We start from the raw sequence: 15,541 nt of genomic DNA, 5'->3' as shown, positions 1-15,541 counted from the left end.
TTTTGTTTTTTTTTTTTCTTCATAAATTTACATCCCTTCCACCCACTTCCGCCAGCTAGTCGCGGAAACCAGTGCATAGACGAGAGACCATATTTTAGTTTATAAATTTTCCTTTCTGTTTCGCCAAGTTATTAAGCGTTTAGAATTTACTCTTGTAACTAAAATTGCTGACGTGTTTAAATGTTAAATGTTATGTCTTATTTAACGACGCTCGCAACTGCAGAGGTTATATCAGCGTCGCCGGATGTGCCGGAATTTTGTCCCGCAGGAGTTCTTTTACATGCCAGTAAATCTACTGACATGAGCCTGTCGCATTTAAGCACACTTAAATGCCATCGACCTGGCCCGGGATCGAACCCGCAACCTTGGGCATAGAAGGCCAGCGCTATACCAACTCGCCAACCAGGTCGACTGTGACGTGTTTATCAATAGGCCTAATTATTATATTATTTCCTTAATGCAGTGCCTTACTGTAAGTGAGCAGATTCTAAGATATTAAAGGAAAATTACATGATGACATAGCAGCAAGTATAGCTGTAAAGTACTTAAACAGAAAACTAACGAAACAAGCGTGCAACTGCGCATACCAGCTTTTAGTTCAGATCTTACATTCCCTGCAACACTTAGGACTATAATATGAAAACAGAACGGCTCAGATGAGAATGTAAAATCCAGAATAGACAATTAAAAGTATTCCTCTCGCAATTAGTTTCCATTATATAAAGCTAAACATATAAACCTATCTATCGACGCGGTAGCCAGTTGTTTGTTACGAAAACCAAAGCAGCTTACAAAATATCAGATTGTAAGCTACTTCAAACAGATATTATAAACTTACATATTTGGAGTATTAATAATAAATTGTTATTTAATATTAATAAGTGTATACATATGACCTTTTCTAGATTGAAAAATATAATTAAATTTTCATATATAAAATAGAGGCAAAAGTTTTACCAGCAGAAAATGAACATAAAGATTTCGGTATATTATTTAGGAGTAATTTTACATTCCATAATCATATTAATAATATTATAAATTTGTCCTATAAAAGTTTAGGTTTTGTTATGAGAAATTCCTGTAAATTTAAAGTCAAAACTATAATAATTTTGTATAATTCCATTGTTCGATCTAAATTAGAGTATGCTGCTGTTATCTGGAACCCAGTTTACTAACAAATATATTCTGTTACTAGAAAAAATTCAAAATAAATTTTTAAAATGGTTATATTACAGACTTTATAATGATTATCCTACCTATGAGAGTTATGCTAAAATGCTACAACATTTCAATTTTACTAGTTTGCAAATTAGACGAAATTGTCAATCTTTAAACTTTCTTTATAAAATTATTAACAATAAATTGGACTGTGTTGGTTTCTTTTCTTATATAACATTATAGAAATTTCGAAATTTATTTTACATACCAAGGACAAATACTGAATCCCACAAAAATTCCCCAATTTTCCAAATGTTACAGTTATACAATAAATTACATCCTCATCCGAATGTTGATATTTTCAATATGAATTTCTCTAGATACAGAATTATTTGTTATCATATTTTACAGAATATTGTTGTTAGTTAATTTGAAGCTACTTTCACACCTTATTTCAATTTCTATTTTTTATTTCTCTTATTTCTATTTTGTTTCAGTTTTTAATAAGAGTATATGTTTTCTTTTCCTTGTTTATGTTTTATAAATTAATTTGTTAGTCGTGAACATTGTAATTGGGCTTTGTCTGTTATGTTCAACAACAAATGAATAATAATAAAAAAAATCTTTCCTCAAATGCATTCTCGATCGAGATCTCAAAGCGCTTGAAATAGGCTTTCCAACCACTGTTTCCCAGCTCAGAATACTCAGTTTAGACTTCTCTATAATCTGTATTATTTTCACCCTAGTGTTTCAGACATCCTGAAGGCCTATATGAAGTCGACAGTGAAGTAAGGGATACAGGTTCTTATCCGTAGTCGGCAGAACGCTATAGAAAAAAGGATACTCTCTGGAAAACTAGTGAACCTAAATCAAGTATATGAAACTATTAACACTGCATGTGTGTGAAAATTCACTTCTCGCAAAAGTACTTGGTTCATGCTTCACTGTATACGAAAAGGAAAGGTAAATAAGTACTTTATAGTATTAATCACAGACCGCAATAGACGAGCTCAAGGCTGCACATCAGCTTCAAGGACCGTTACACCTCTTTCGTATTTGTCAACAAATCATTTAAGAAGGATAAGTTGACTGGTAATCACGCAGTTATATATGGGCAAAAAAAAAAAAAAAGCAGAGGATACTAGTTGAAAAAATGGCTCACGTTCGTAAGTTCAACTACGATATGTCTCTGCGATGGTAGAATGGTCTGTCTAGAGTAAATCTTCCCCTTAAAATAATTTTTGAACTTAAAACGTATTTTTTTTATAAATTCACTACATGCCTGTGATCAGGTGCACTCTATTCATTTACTTCAGCACACATTGAATTAAAATGTTAGCCACTTATCTAAAACACACCCTACCAAAATTATTAATAGGCCTATATCTGCAATATTACGGGCATAGGACTTATACCAATCTTCACCGTAAAAAATAAGAAAAAAATATTTTGATCGTGATGATTGGTATAAGCCCTGTGCCCATAACATTGAGGATAAATTAATAATTTTGGTAGGGTGTGTTTAGTATCTACTAGAAGTGGCTAAAATTTCAAATCAATGTATGCTATAATAAGTGAAGACAGCGTACCTAATCATCAAGCAGCGCATTTTCGTTCCCAAACAAGTTAGGAAAGTTATTGGTTAGTATATCCTGGAATATTAAGGTTCAAACTTTGACTCTAAATGCTTATGTCAGGACGCTACGAAAGATATAATCTAGTTCGGTACATAATAATAATGGAGCACGACAACTGTAAGTGGAATTGCTACTAAATTTAAATGGTCTGCCCAGCTACTTTTTAACGATATAAACGCACTAACATTGCGAAACTAGCTCTGTACAAAATATTAATGCTACATGACAAAATATAATTAGATCGATAATAATACCGAACTAATATATACAATATATATTATAGAACATAATAGTAAACATGATACACATTAACTGTAAATAGTCTATATATAATATACAGCCCTACAATTAATTCATTTAACGAAATCAACTCCGTTACGGTGAACGAAAACATATCGTCGCCTGAATGCAAGAACTAGGTAACTCGAAATTTGCGTTTTTTAGTTACCTCTTTTATAGCATAGCAAAAATCGCACAAAATGTAATCCAGGATCTAGGTAACCGATCGAACGATACCAGCGACATCTATTTTCCAATATAACAAATAGGTAAAAGAAAAGAGACATATTCCTTAGTGCAATAAATAAGTAAATAGGCAATGTTACAAAATATGAAAAATCAAGTTACCTAGTTCTTGCATTCAGGCGACGATATATTCTGAGATTATGAAATTAATATATTTTACTATAACTGCCATTAAAAATCTGTTTAAGCTAAGAAATTGTTCTTCCTACGTCACATGACGTTACATGGACAAAATTATAACAAAAATCAATATACAAATTAGCAATATTACATTTTACACAATATATACAAACAATTCATTTATCAAAACCTATCCTGTTGCAGTGAACTAAAACATATATTCTGAAGTCATGAAATACAAGTCTTTACGAACATCACATAAAATTTGTTTAAACTAAGAGAATGTTTTTTCAATGTCATATGACGTTGCAAGGGCATATTTATAATACATTACATCATTGTTATTTAATGACCCCATGCGTACCTGGTTGCAATTCTACCCTACTTGTGCATTCATGTGACGTAATAGATGTACCAGAAGAAACTACTCGATACACTGTACGTTTGGGAACAGAGATGTGCTGCCTGTTAATCACAGACATGTAGTGAATTTATATTTAAAAAAAAGTTTAAATTCAAAAATTATTTTTTAAGGTGAAAGATTTATTCTAGAGTAACCATTCTTTTTGCATTTTAAAGCTTATTGTGTATACATACATCACTAAAAATGAAGGAGCTTTGATAAATAGTATTATACTTATGACTACATGAAGATAGGTTACTTTTAACATTATTTTGCATACGATAAGAAGAAACTTCCCTTAAGGGATTAGGCATAGCTTACAGCAGTAAAATTTTTGGAAATATTCAACATTTTTTTCCTTCATTACTGTATCTTGTACAATAATGAAAATTGATATGTGTAAAACACTATCTTCCTGCTATATGAAAAAAATATTTTTACGATTTAAAAAAATTATTCACATTTTTGTTTTCAAATTCAAAATGGTTGCAGTTTACTGTTGGTGATGAAGCGTTTCCCTAGTAACTCATAAGCTTGTTAACTTTTTCATCTGCTCTCTCTTTTATTTTATTGCTGAAACTCATGTTTACCATATCATGCTCTTTCAACTACATTCCTCAATAAATATATGTTTTTTTTATTTTGTGTTAGAATAAAGTACTGATATTTGACCATTCTTTTAAATGATTTATTTTTTATCAGACAATCTATCAAAGGTAGAGAAGTAATCTTGCATCATATTGTAGATATGACATGCTTTAATACACACAAAACATTTCATCACAGAATTTTGGATAGTTTTTTAGTTATGTGAGAAACGCTTCATCACTGCACAGTGAACTGAATTTTGAAAACAAAAATGTAAATATTTTTTTTTTAATCGTAAAAATATGTTTTTCATATAGCAGAAGGACAGTGTTTTACACATACTAATTTTCATTATTGTACAAGATACAGTAATGGAGGAGAAAAATGTTGAATATTTCCAAAATTTTACTGCTGTAAGCTGTACCTAACGCCTTAACAGGACGGACACATGTTTAAGAGCAGAAACGATTTATGGACATATAAATATAATGGGCAATAGGATACCTATGTTCCATATTGAAGAAGAACGAGAGGAAGACCTGCTGCTATGAGGAGGAGGCAGCAATTTCAAGATGGGCCCAGAATGGACCAACAGGCCAAAGCCATGAAGATGAAAACTCTGATGCTGCTGCTTATGAATTAAAGTATCTCAAATCGCATAACTTCCCTTTGTCGATGTAAATATTACTACACCACAATAAAGAATCTTTAATTAGTACAAGGTCACATGTACTGACCCCATTAATGTGTCAGAGCAGTGATAGGAAGCATAACAGATTTTTCTAATTCGTAGCAAGATATCTGTTGCGGTCACTCATCACTTGGTGGAATGTTCTCTTCCCACTAGACAGAAGATACAGGAACTGCACCACTGGCATTATTTAGCTGGCGCTAACGAGATCAAGTCTGCTCGAAGCACAATTGCGGCACGTGAGAAAGTTTTACATTTGTGTAATTTAATTAATGACACAAAGTAACCAAGGCCATTATGACGTCATGTGTAACTTTGTGCCCATTGGCTTCTAAAAGGAAAGCAGTGGGTAGGAGAGGTGTCAAGTCGCGAGTTGGATTGTTTACGTGATTTGTGCGATCCAAGTGCTGTGGGAATGTTCACCGTGTTACGCACCGCCATGGTAAGTCTGAGCGAACATCTGAAGTGAGACATGCCATCTGTAATACTGAAATAACGCACTTTTACAAACATTTAATTAGCGCCAAAAATAAAATACTTGAACATTAAAAATTACAATATAGATAGATATAGACAGATATTTATTTGTCATCAGCATTTATATTAGTTATGGTGTACCACAACTTATGTATACGGGTTTCACCATAACTTTCTGTTAATATAACTACAATTAGCATGCAATCTCGACAGCCTGTTAAACTAACAACTCATCTACTCTCGCTATTAATCCAAGTCCAGACAGCCAATTTCTTCTTAATGATCTTAAATGTCCACCATCTGTTCGTTACACACTTACGTTCCTTTCAGCATTCTAATTTTGCTAGCTAAATTTATACATAATTCCTTCTTTCTACATTACATCAAACTCGTAACACTCCACCCGGTTATACTCATTGGGATCTTTTTTTCTACCTAATACACGTCATTATAACCTTATTAAATCTTGACATGAGTATCTAGTTCACTTTAGTTTGATCATTAATTTCTTAACCACAATCAACACTCAGAAAAAAAAAAAAAAAACAAAACCGTAGAAAATTGTAAATACTATCACTAAGATCATCACTACATCACTTTTGAAGATTTACTTCTTTACAGTAAACTTCAATCGGTAACTATAGGCTATTTATTAACTAGCCCCTTTTTAATTTCCCAACTTTTTTATTTATTTATTTATTTTTTTCAATTTTATAACTTCCTACCTGATTTTTATATCTATGATCCCCTAAACACATTTTCATCACAGTAAAACACAATTTTACGACATTAAATCACCAAACTTCCTGTAAATTACAATATAGTTTAACAATAGTAATTACAACTTTTATAATGCAGTAGGCCTATGAAGGTTTGTGGTAGGTACTTTTAAATAGGAGAGACGGAAAGTTAAGGAAGTATATCGTTGGTGTTCGTGCAAAATATCATATGTTAAAATAATCAATTTTTCAGGAAAGGGAAAAAAACTGAATATTTTTTTTGGTTTAAGATCAATTACTTTGAAACTATCATAAAAGCACATCTTGTGATATTTTGGAATTATACGTGAGCACCAAAATAATGCATGTCTAGAGGGGAATTTTTTTTTTTTTAATTGAATTAAATTTTTTGACATATGGCATTTTGCACGAACACCAGCGATATGCACCTTCGCTAGTATAAATTTAGTAAAATTCAAAATTTAATTTCTACATATCTGAATTAATTTTGTGCTGGAATTTGCTATAGTGATTAGACAAAATTGCTGGATTATTAAAGAATTATTAGAATAAAAAAAACTGTTATTGTTAGGGGTAATTATATAATTTAATTGGGTTGTAATTTGTACAGGAGAAATTAATTTATTTCATATCTTGTACAAGTTTTACTATTTTAAAGCTCTCTTCCCTATTTCGTTCATAATGAGTGGCGTTAACAAATCCTACCTTATGAGTAGAATAAATAAATAAGAAATATTTTGTGGTGCACTAGCCCATAATTGTTCAATTTCTCCATGAATACGATATTATGTAATACAGTCCATTATACCTTTGAGGGCTCAAAAAAACTTTTATAGGCCCTAGGGCCAAAAAACTATGTCGTTTGCTTACTTATATTTATATTTATTTAATTGGCAACAACTTATCTTCAGCTTGTTTGGCTTTAATAACAACTCCAGAAGGAATTTCGGTTTCAACGGATCCCGACATCATTTCGGCTCAAGCTATGAGTAACGTGTGGATCCTTAATTTCGTAGAACTGTGGAACTATCAACCCCATACAAAAATTTTCACTTTTTTTTTTTACATGCCAACTTCTTAAATAATTCTGAATACCGTACATTTCGTTTCTCATCACATAAGAATAATATCTGCAAACGACAATTTAAACAACACGTACTATCCCTAGTCAAGTTGCAAGCCACAAATGTTGTCGATTCATAAGCTAAGCTGTAAAACAACTGACAAAGAGAAGGTGTAAGCTAAACGTAAGAACTGTTGAAGTATTTAGTAAATTTGTCTGGTAGTGTTCTGAAATAATAACTGTCAATTATTGTAAGTTCAATGCTCTTGTGGCTAACGGATACAATTTCCTGTAATCACTTCTATTAAAAACGTGTTACGCCGAAAAAAAAATGCATATTTGAAATATCATCACTAGAGCTAAGATTTTGATGAAATTGCATCTTTTTCTAGTAAGTAGAAACATAGCTGCTTTAGTATTTATATGTTGTGATAAACTGAATGCTTTAAGACATATTTGTTAGGGCATTTTTTGCCCGTTTCAACTCATAAGAACATTTTTTGTTTTATTGTCATTTTTGAGGCATTTTCATTTAATTTCGGCCATAAATCCCCATTATTACTGTAAAATAATGTTTATTTCCTTTAATATTTTCTGTACATATTTTGTCCATTAATACCCATTATTTTCTATAATATTTTAATCGTTTTTCTACACAAGTAATGCCATTTTAACGTTTTACACCCCATGTAATGGATCAGTTCAACCACCCCTTCAATATAGACTCCTCTATACCTGCTAGTTCCGGATAAGAGTGGCTTTGTGGTGGACTACATGGAAACTACATCAGGTAACATAATTAATTAAAGTGTACTACTTAGAAAAAATTGTGTGAAATTAAATAAACTTAAATGTTAGTACTATAATTTAATTTAGTTACTGGTCTACATATTAAGTAGTACAAACCTCTTTTCCTACTAAGCCAATTATGTAAGATCAATTTCTAGGGTATTTTAACGATATTTTTGAAAAGCTTTTAGGTCATAAATGCATTGTTTTAGCATATTTTTTCATGATTTATGAGTCATCAAAATCCTAGCCCTAATCATCACAATATATTGGTCTTCGTAAAGCTTCTCGTTCTTCTACTACTCCCAACCGTAGAAGATTTTCGTGTTGTTTCGTCCGAAAACACATAAAAGTGATGTATTAGACAATGAAAGTAATGAATAAGAACAATACATTCTGTTCGTTTGAAAAGTTTCTCACTTATTTTCTTTACTGAATTTACAAATGAAGTGGTGAGTCACAGCTAAGTGAGAACTGATTACAATTTGAGAAGTGGGCGGAATTTGAAAGGAGTCGGCGTGCTTCTGAACATGGTATTGCTCTAGTACTTGATTGGGGAGATACAAATGACAGTGACTAGTGTCAGGAATCGAATTCCAGACTAATGGATGCTGAGTGAAAGAGAAACGCTCCTTTTTTGGCATACAATTACGTGGAATTCTTGAAAATTTACTGCATAACAATTTATTCGATCACTTTTCATTAAATAAAAACGTGTTTTCCTCTGGGTCCTTCATTTTACTGTCAATTATTTATGTCAAATTCCTACTCGAAAATTAAATTAACATGTTATATTACTATGATGTACCGAAGTACATACGGAGTTTCAATGCAGTAATTCTGCGTTTCCATATGGTGAAGAATTTTTCTCCGTTCTACCGATTCTTCACCATAAAATTAACGTGTTTTTCCTTAAAATCGTATCCCCTCCAAATCTAAAATTATTCAAGTTTGTAGTTTTTAAATGCAAATTGGTTATATATATTGTAATTATTTTCTTTTACAAAAGTCTACATTTTAAAGAGGCATTAAAATGTATTACAATTTGCTTTGTTTCACTCGCACATAACATAATATGTTTGACAAGGGATGTTAAACCTTTAACAGAGAGGCGCTCTTCACTTTATGTTATAGCATAGTCTAGTATATACAGTCACGAAGCTTGGGTTGTGAGGGCGCTAGGAACAATAGAATGTGCCGTTACTATTTCGCATTGTCTGTAATGAGGCGATAGTAGCGATCCTAGTGGTTAGCAACTATCTATGGATGCATATTCACTACATATTGAGCTTCGTCACTGTATATACTAGACTGTGGTTATAGTGACTAATGTCTCAATCTGAACGCTTTCTCTGTTTCGGTGGACTTGGAAAACTTCACAACGAAAAGAATAGTTCGTTATAATAGGCCTATATGAGTTAATTTCTCCGATGCATAGGAGTCAGGGAATATCCTACGCAACTCATTTTATATACATACACAGTGTTCTGCCAAATGGCAGGTCTTTCACTGCAAACTCAGCATTCTCCAATCTTTTCTATTATACACCTTCCTCTATAGCTTCATGTTATGCAAGTAACAAAATACAAGCCACAGGCGTAGGTCAGTCGGTTAAGGCGCTTGCCTTTCAATCCGGAGATGCGCTCGGGCGCGGATTCGATTCCCATTTGGGCCGATTACCTGGTTGGTTTTATTCAGAGGTTTCCTCCAACAGTAAGGCGAATGCCAGGTAACCTATGGCGAATCCTTGGCCTCATCTCGCCAAATACCATCTCGCTATCACCAATCCCATCGACGCTAAATAGCTTAGTAGTTGATACAGCGTCGTTAAATAGTCAAGTAAAAAATACAAATTTTTAGGATATAATATTTCGAATTCTTTGCACTTTTATGTTTGAGATTAAAATTGACATTTTATTTATTTATTTATTTTTTACTAAAAATTACTGAATTTCATTTGCATCGTTCCTGGATAAATTGACTCGTATATGCTGAATAAAAACAAAATCCAACCAATGGAGTTTAAGAAAAATAGTTACATGGACAAATGGAGAGACAGACTGTGTGTTCAAAACCAAAATCTCGGCATAACGTATCTGAGACGTGTATATCAGTGAAAATCTCGAAATGAATCTTTTACAGCATCACAATATTTTTCAAAGGAAAAACGTAAAGTAAAGTAGTAATAATAATAATAATAATAATAATAATAATAATAATGTCAGAAATCAGAAATTTACTACTCTTGTAACGAAGTCTTCCTCGATTTGCTTTGGCTGCAGAACCTATTATTCACATCACTGCTAACGGAAGTAATTATATTAATTGACAATGCAGTTGGCTGCGTTGAAATCTGGAGGTTATCAACTGAAACCGTAATTAATTAAGATGCCGTGATTGTATACCTATGAATGAACCTTGCAAATTATCAGATCGAAACACCTCGTCCCTTACAACGTCGTACATAGCAGAAACTGTCGTCGCCAAAACGAAATGCACAACACAACTAACGGCTTCCAAAACTAACGTTAAATCTGAATTTCAGTAGCCTTTTTGTCAGTCTGTTCACACGTGCTTAAAACGATCGACCCTGATTATTCACCTTTCATCAATTTACTAGACATGCAGACCAAATATAAATATTGCCTTCGACTTCTCTTTATCATACTGCTCAAGAAATAGCACAGTGCGTATTAACCGCCTCTGCTGTAGTGTTGCTACTTGAAGGTGTAACATTCCTGGTATGGAATATTTTACGCAATATTTGAAGCATTATTTTTACAGCTTATATTTTTAGTTCATCTTCGACAGTATTTACTCAAGTACAACTTATTCTCAAGAGGAGTTTCGTCATGCTGATGTCAAAGATTTCGTTTTTAGGTCTTCATTTCAGCATCTAGACGAAGTCAGTTTTTACAGTATAAACAGTGACAGGTTAATTCTGGGATCTATTATTAAAGGACACGATAATTTCAATATTAATACAGCTAATCAATGATTGAATAATAACCTTCCCAGTACGTGAAATCCTACACAAATACGTATGAGGAAGTCAAGGAGAGGCGATTCGTTGCCAAGAGCGTCATTCTGAACTGAACCAGTTATGGTAATTAATCCAACATATAGATTCTGCGTAGTATTTTTTTCTTTAACTCTTATATTCAAACAGTTCTGTCCGAACAGCTGTTCGGTATATACCTCATATTCACAGGAGCATTTTTTTTATCCAAAATGGCCGATATTATGATCTCCAACAATATTGACCTTTCCCTTGTAACATCATGTAGGCCTATGTATGTATGTATGTATGTATGTTTTTTTATTTTAGTAGGTTATTTTACGACGCTTTATCGACATCTTAGGTTATTTAGTGTCTGAATGAACTGAAGGTGATAATGCCGGTGAAATGAGTCCGGAGTCCAGCACGTATGTATGTATGTATGTATGTATGTATGTATGTATGTATGTATGTATGTATATGTATGTATGTACATTTTTTTAATTATGGTTTATTTAACGACGCTCGCAACTGCCGAGATTATATCAACGTTGCCAGTGCGCCGAAATTTTGTCCCGCAGTTCTTTTACATGCCAGTAAATCTACTGACATGAGCCTGTCGCATTTAAGCACACTTAAATATCATCGACCTGGGCCCGGATCGAATCCGCAACTCCAAGCACAGAAGGCCAGCGCTGTACCGACTGCGCTACCCAAGCCGACTGTATGTAGGCTATCTATGTATGTATGTATGTATGTATGTATGTATGTATGTATGTTCGTACGCATGCACGCACGCGTGTGTGTTTACGTATAGGCCTATCTGTGTATGTCAGGTCACAAATTTATTTAATTGACTAATGTTATTTTGCATGTCGACGCTTGGTAACTCAATTAAAACAAAATATCATGCTCAATTGAAGACACCAGTGCAAAAAGAAAAAAGGTAGCTCTTTTTTCTTCCAATTTTCCAGTTAATATCGGTAGCCTATACAGAGTGGAAGTAATATAACTGTGCAGATTGAAGGGGACAGTATGACAACCTGAAGTGCCAGTGAGCACAATATTCTCACCATTCTTATGATAGCTTCTCACGCATAGAGGCTTAATGATATTGTTAAGCAGTAAAAAATAAATACCATAAGCAAGAGGATGGAAGACCGACAACTTATTTGGTTTGGACATATTACACGGATGAACACCGGAAACCACGCCAATTCTTGGAGGCTAGGCTGCATGGGAAGCGACCTATAGGCAGACCAAGAACCACACAGGAGGAGGTGATGATGAAGCAGGCCTCGGCAAGCCGGGGGAAAACATTGTGTCAGCTCCGCAGCCTAGCCAGAGATTTTATTTATTTATTTTATTAGGTTATTTTACGACGCTTTGTCAACAGCTTTGGTTATTTAGCGTCTGAATGAGATGAAGGTGATAATGCCGTTGAAATGAGTCCGGGGTCCAACACCGAAAGTTACTCAGCATTTGCTCATATTGGGTTGAGGGAAAACCCCGGAAAAAACCTCAACCAGGTAACTTGTCCCGACCGGGAATCGAACCCGGGCCACCTGGTTTCGCGGCTAGACGTGCTAACCGTTACTCCACAGGCGTGGGTCCTAGCCAGAGATAGGGACAAATACAAAAAGTGGGTCCGAGGCAATCCCCTAACGCTGTGATAGCGGCACAATTAGGGAAGAAGAAGAATAAGAATAAAGAAGAATAAATAGGCATAGTTTTACCTACTTCAGAAAATTTATTTCTTATTATTTCATCATATTTTCCTTAGTTGGAAGTTTTCAGGCATAAACACTTGAAAAAAAAAAACTTTGAAAGTTGGAGCTGTCCCATTTTGTCTTCTGAATACCCCCCTGGAATAAGGGTCTAAGTACATAGGGAAAAACAATAGGCTATACCATATAGGCCTACCTTTATTCCGGAGGGGTATTCAATTACTGATGCGTTTTCCCTCAAAATCGTGTCCCCTGAACATCTCAAAAAAGTTAATTTATTTTTATAATCTTGCTTGTATCCTAAAACTAATATTCGTACCGGTATGCATAACGTAAGAAAGCTTCAATTTGGATATGTCTAGCTACTTAAAAATGAGTCCAGCGCCACATAAGATTACCATGGAAGTCCCCGAATTGACAAATGCGCCACTAATCTTACGACATACTGCCGTGTAAATGGGGACGTTGTATTTCGTGATTGATTACTATACTTTCAATTGAAGAGTCCACTGCAAGAATGATGGCTGTCATTTGAAATACATTTTTCAGGAGAAGCAATTGATAGTTTGAAATGCTTAGCGCTCAAAGCTTAACTGTGATTTTCCGATCATGGACAATGACTATCAGTGTTAATGCCATAAAACTTTCTATGTACATTCTATATGTCTTAAGCTATGCATTGACAGTCTTGATTCATTTTCGACAAAAAAGTGACATCCATCATTTTTGCAGTTGACTCTTCAATTGTGAGTGGCTCATTTGATCGCAAAGCAGATAATTATGGAAAAGACAGATTTACCCACAGCAGCCAAGACTCGTTATCTGGTTGCACTCGATGCGCCAAATGAAACGAATATCAAGGTCCAGCTTTATGGAGGAGGACCTGTGGTTTCAGATGATGCAAGTACATTAAATAGGTCGGACTACTCACACAACCACTACGACTGTCGTATCTCAAAAGCATCTGATAACAAAAGAACACGCTCACTGCATTTGAGGTGCTGCAACAAGTTTTAATTAAGAGCGAGCGCAGAGCGGTAGAACCCAGTTGCGCAAAGCACGGCGATCTATTCTCATCTCGTGGAAAACCTGTGCCATGTGTTCATTTGAACCACAAGCTAGACAATGTCGGTACGGTGCTGTGGTACGATGTTCCTTAGCCACATTATCTACGTACTGTATCTTTTGGAGAATCGCCTAAAAGGAATCCTTCAGATTAACGCAGGAATTCTATTTGAAAATCTGTATATGGGTAAATTCCGTAAGTAAATATATCACGAAAGTGACGGTTTCTCTTTTCTAACACTTCAATTCATTTGTATTCATTATTTTAAGAAGCTGTATCAAATAAAGGGTTATCTACTGTCGTGACAGCGATATTTAATTTCATCTCGAGTGCGTCAAGGGTGTCCACTATCTCCAATGTAATTATATATACAGTAGAACCTCTATTATCCCTGGTAATGAAGGGGGTGGACTGAACGGTTAATCGAAAAAATCGGATAATCCGTACCATAAAAGATTTTATGCTCGACCATGCCGAAATGCAGTAATTATACACCTGGTAGCAGACCTTTAATGCATGTCATTAAAGTACATCTACTCATTAAAGGTCAGGTCTTTCAGCCAATGACGACTCAGGTTACAACTGTTCAGCCAATGACAGGTCAGCTTTCTACCGCTATAAAACCGCAAGTATCGATTATTCTCGGATATGCAATCGAAAGAGAATTAGCGAAGTCACGGAGGCTGGAAATCCAATACTGTCGCAGAAGGTTATGGTCTGTTACTATAATAATTAGCGTTAATTGTAAATAATATTCAAATAAATTCAATTTTTCATCTCTTTTTCAATGTCTAATTTAATTTCAATGTTATCTCTGTAGGTTCTTATGACCTAGCAAGGTCAATGTGGACATCTGTTCCTCGGAAAAAATCAATACTTTCGCGTCTGCGCACATCTCACAACATACGGGACATTGCTCAAGGTCAGATACAAATAAAATTAATAATATCAAGTTAGAAATATGGTCGAGCATAAAAAGTCGTATGAAACTTGCCTATAATGGTAATTAAGAAGCTCGTATTAAAATTATGAAACTTGCTTGCGCTCGTTTCATAAATATCCATACTCACTTCTTAATTACCTTCATTATAGGCTCGTTGCATAATGTACTATTAATAAATTAAGTGCATTATAGTACTTTGACCTATAGTTTCGTAATTTTCTTCGTGGTCTTGTGTTTAACATGCTATGTAGTGGATCAGGAGTTCACTAAAAGTTCGGTTGTTAACGATGAGTTCTTAAGGGCCAAGGGTTGATAGTTGATGATTGTCTGCGGAAAGATAGAAATACTTGAAGTCTCACGTTGTAGATTTACATACTTTATGCACTTTATCCTTGTCTTTGTTTATTAAATCGCGTACAGTTTCTCCTTTCCCAAACCTCTCAATTATTTGTAATTTTTTACGCTAATTAACAACACGTTTTCTTTTGGCAACTGTGGAAGACATTTTGCATAAAAGTTATACAATACGACTACTCGAATTGTAATGATAAGGAAAGAATGATACACGGGTTTGTGGAGGTTCTTGGGGTAATTTCTTTGAAAGAGGTAGTCACTA

The 15,541-nt window shown here is 34.2% G+C and overlaps 2 protein-coding genes across 2 annotated transcripts in view; one reads left to right on the top strand and one right to left on the bottom strand.

The window, feature by feature from the left end:
• The window catches only part of nudC (nuclear distribution C, dynein complex regulator), a 143,515-nt gene that overhangs the window by 13,361 nt on the left and 114,613 nt on the right, over nucleotides 1–15,541 (bottom strand). The window lies entirely within an intron of this gene.
• Nucleotides 5,355–15,541, top strand: part of LOC138691165 (uncharacterized) — a 107,368-nt gene continuing 97,181 nt past the window's right edge. The window contains exon 1 of the mRNA XM_069812931.1: nucleotides 5,355–5,564. Within this exon, the coding sequence (XP_069669032.1) occupies nucleotides 5,538–5,564 (27 nt within the window). The 5' untranslated portion in view covers nucleotides 5,355–5,537. The remainder of the gene's footprint in view (nucleotides 5,565–15,541) is intronic.

The sequence above is a fragment of the Periplaneta americana genome, chromosome 16 (assembly GCF_040183065.1).
Source record: "Periplaneta americana isolate PAMFEO1 chromosome 16, P.americana_PAMFEO1_priV1, whole genome shotgun sequence".
Taxonomy (NCBI): domain Eukaryota; kingdom Metazoa; phylum Arthropoda; class Insecta; order Blattodea; family Blattidae; genus Periplaneta; species Periplaneta americana.
This window is presented reverse-complemented; position numbering and strand designations above follow the sequence as displayed.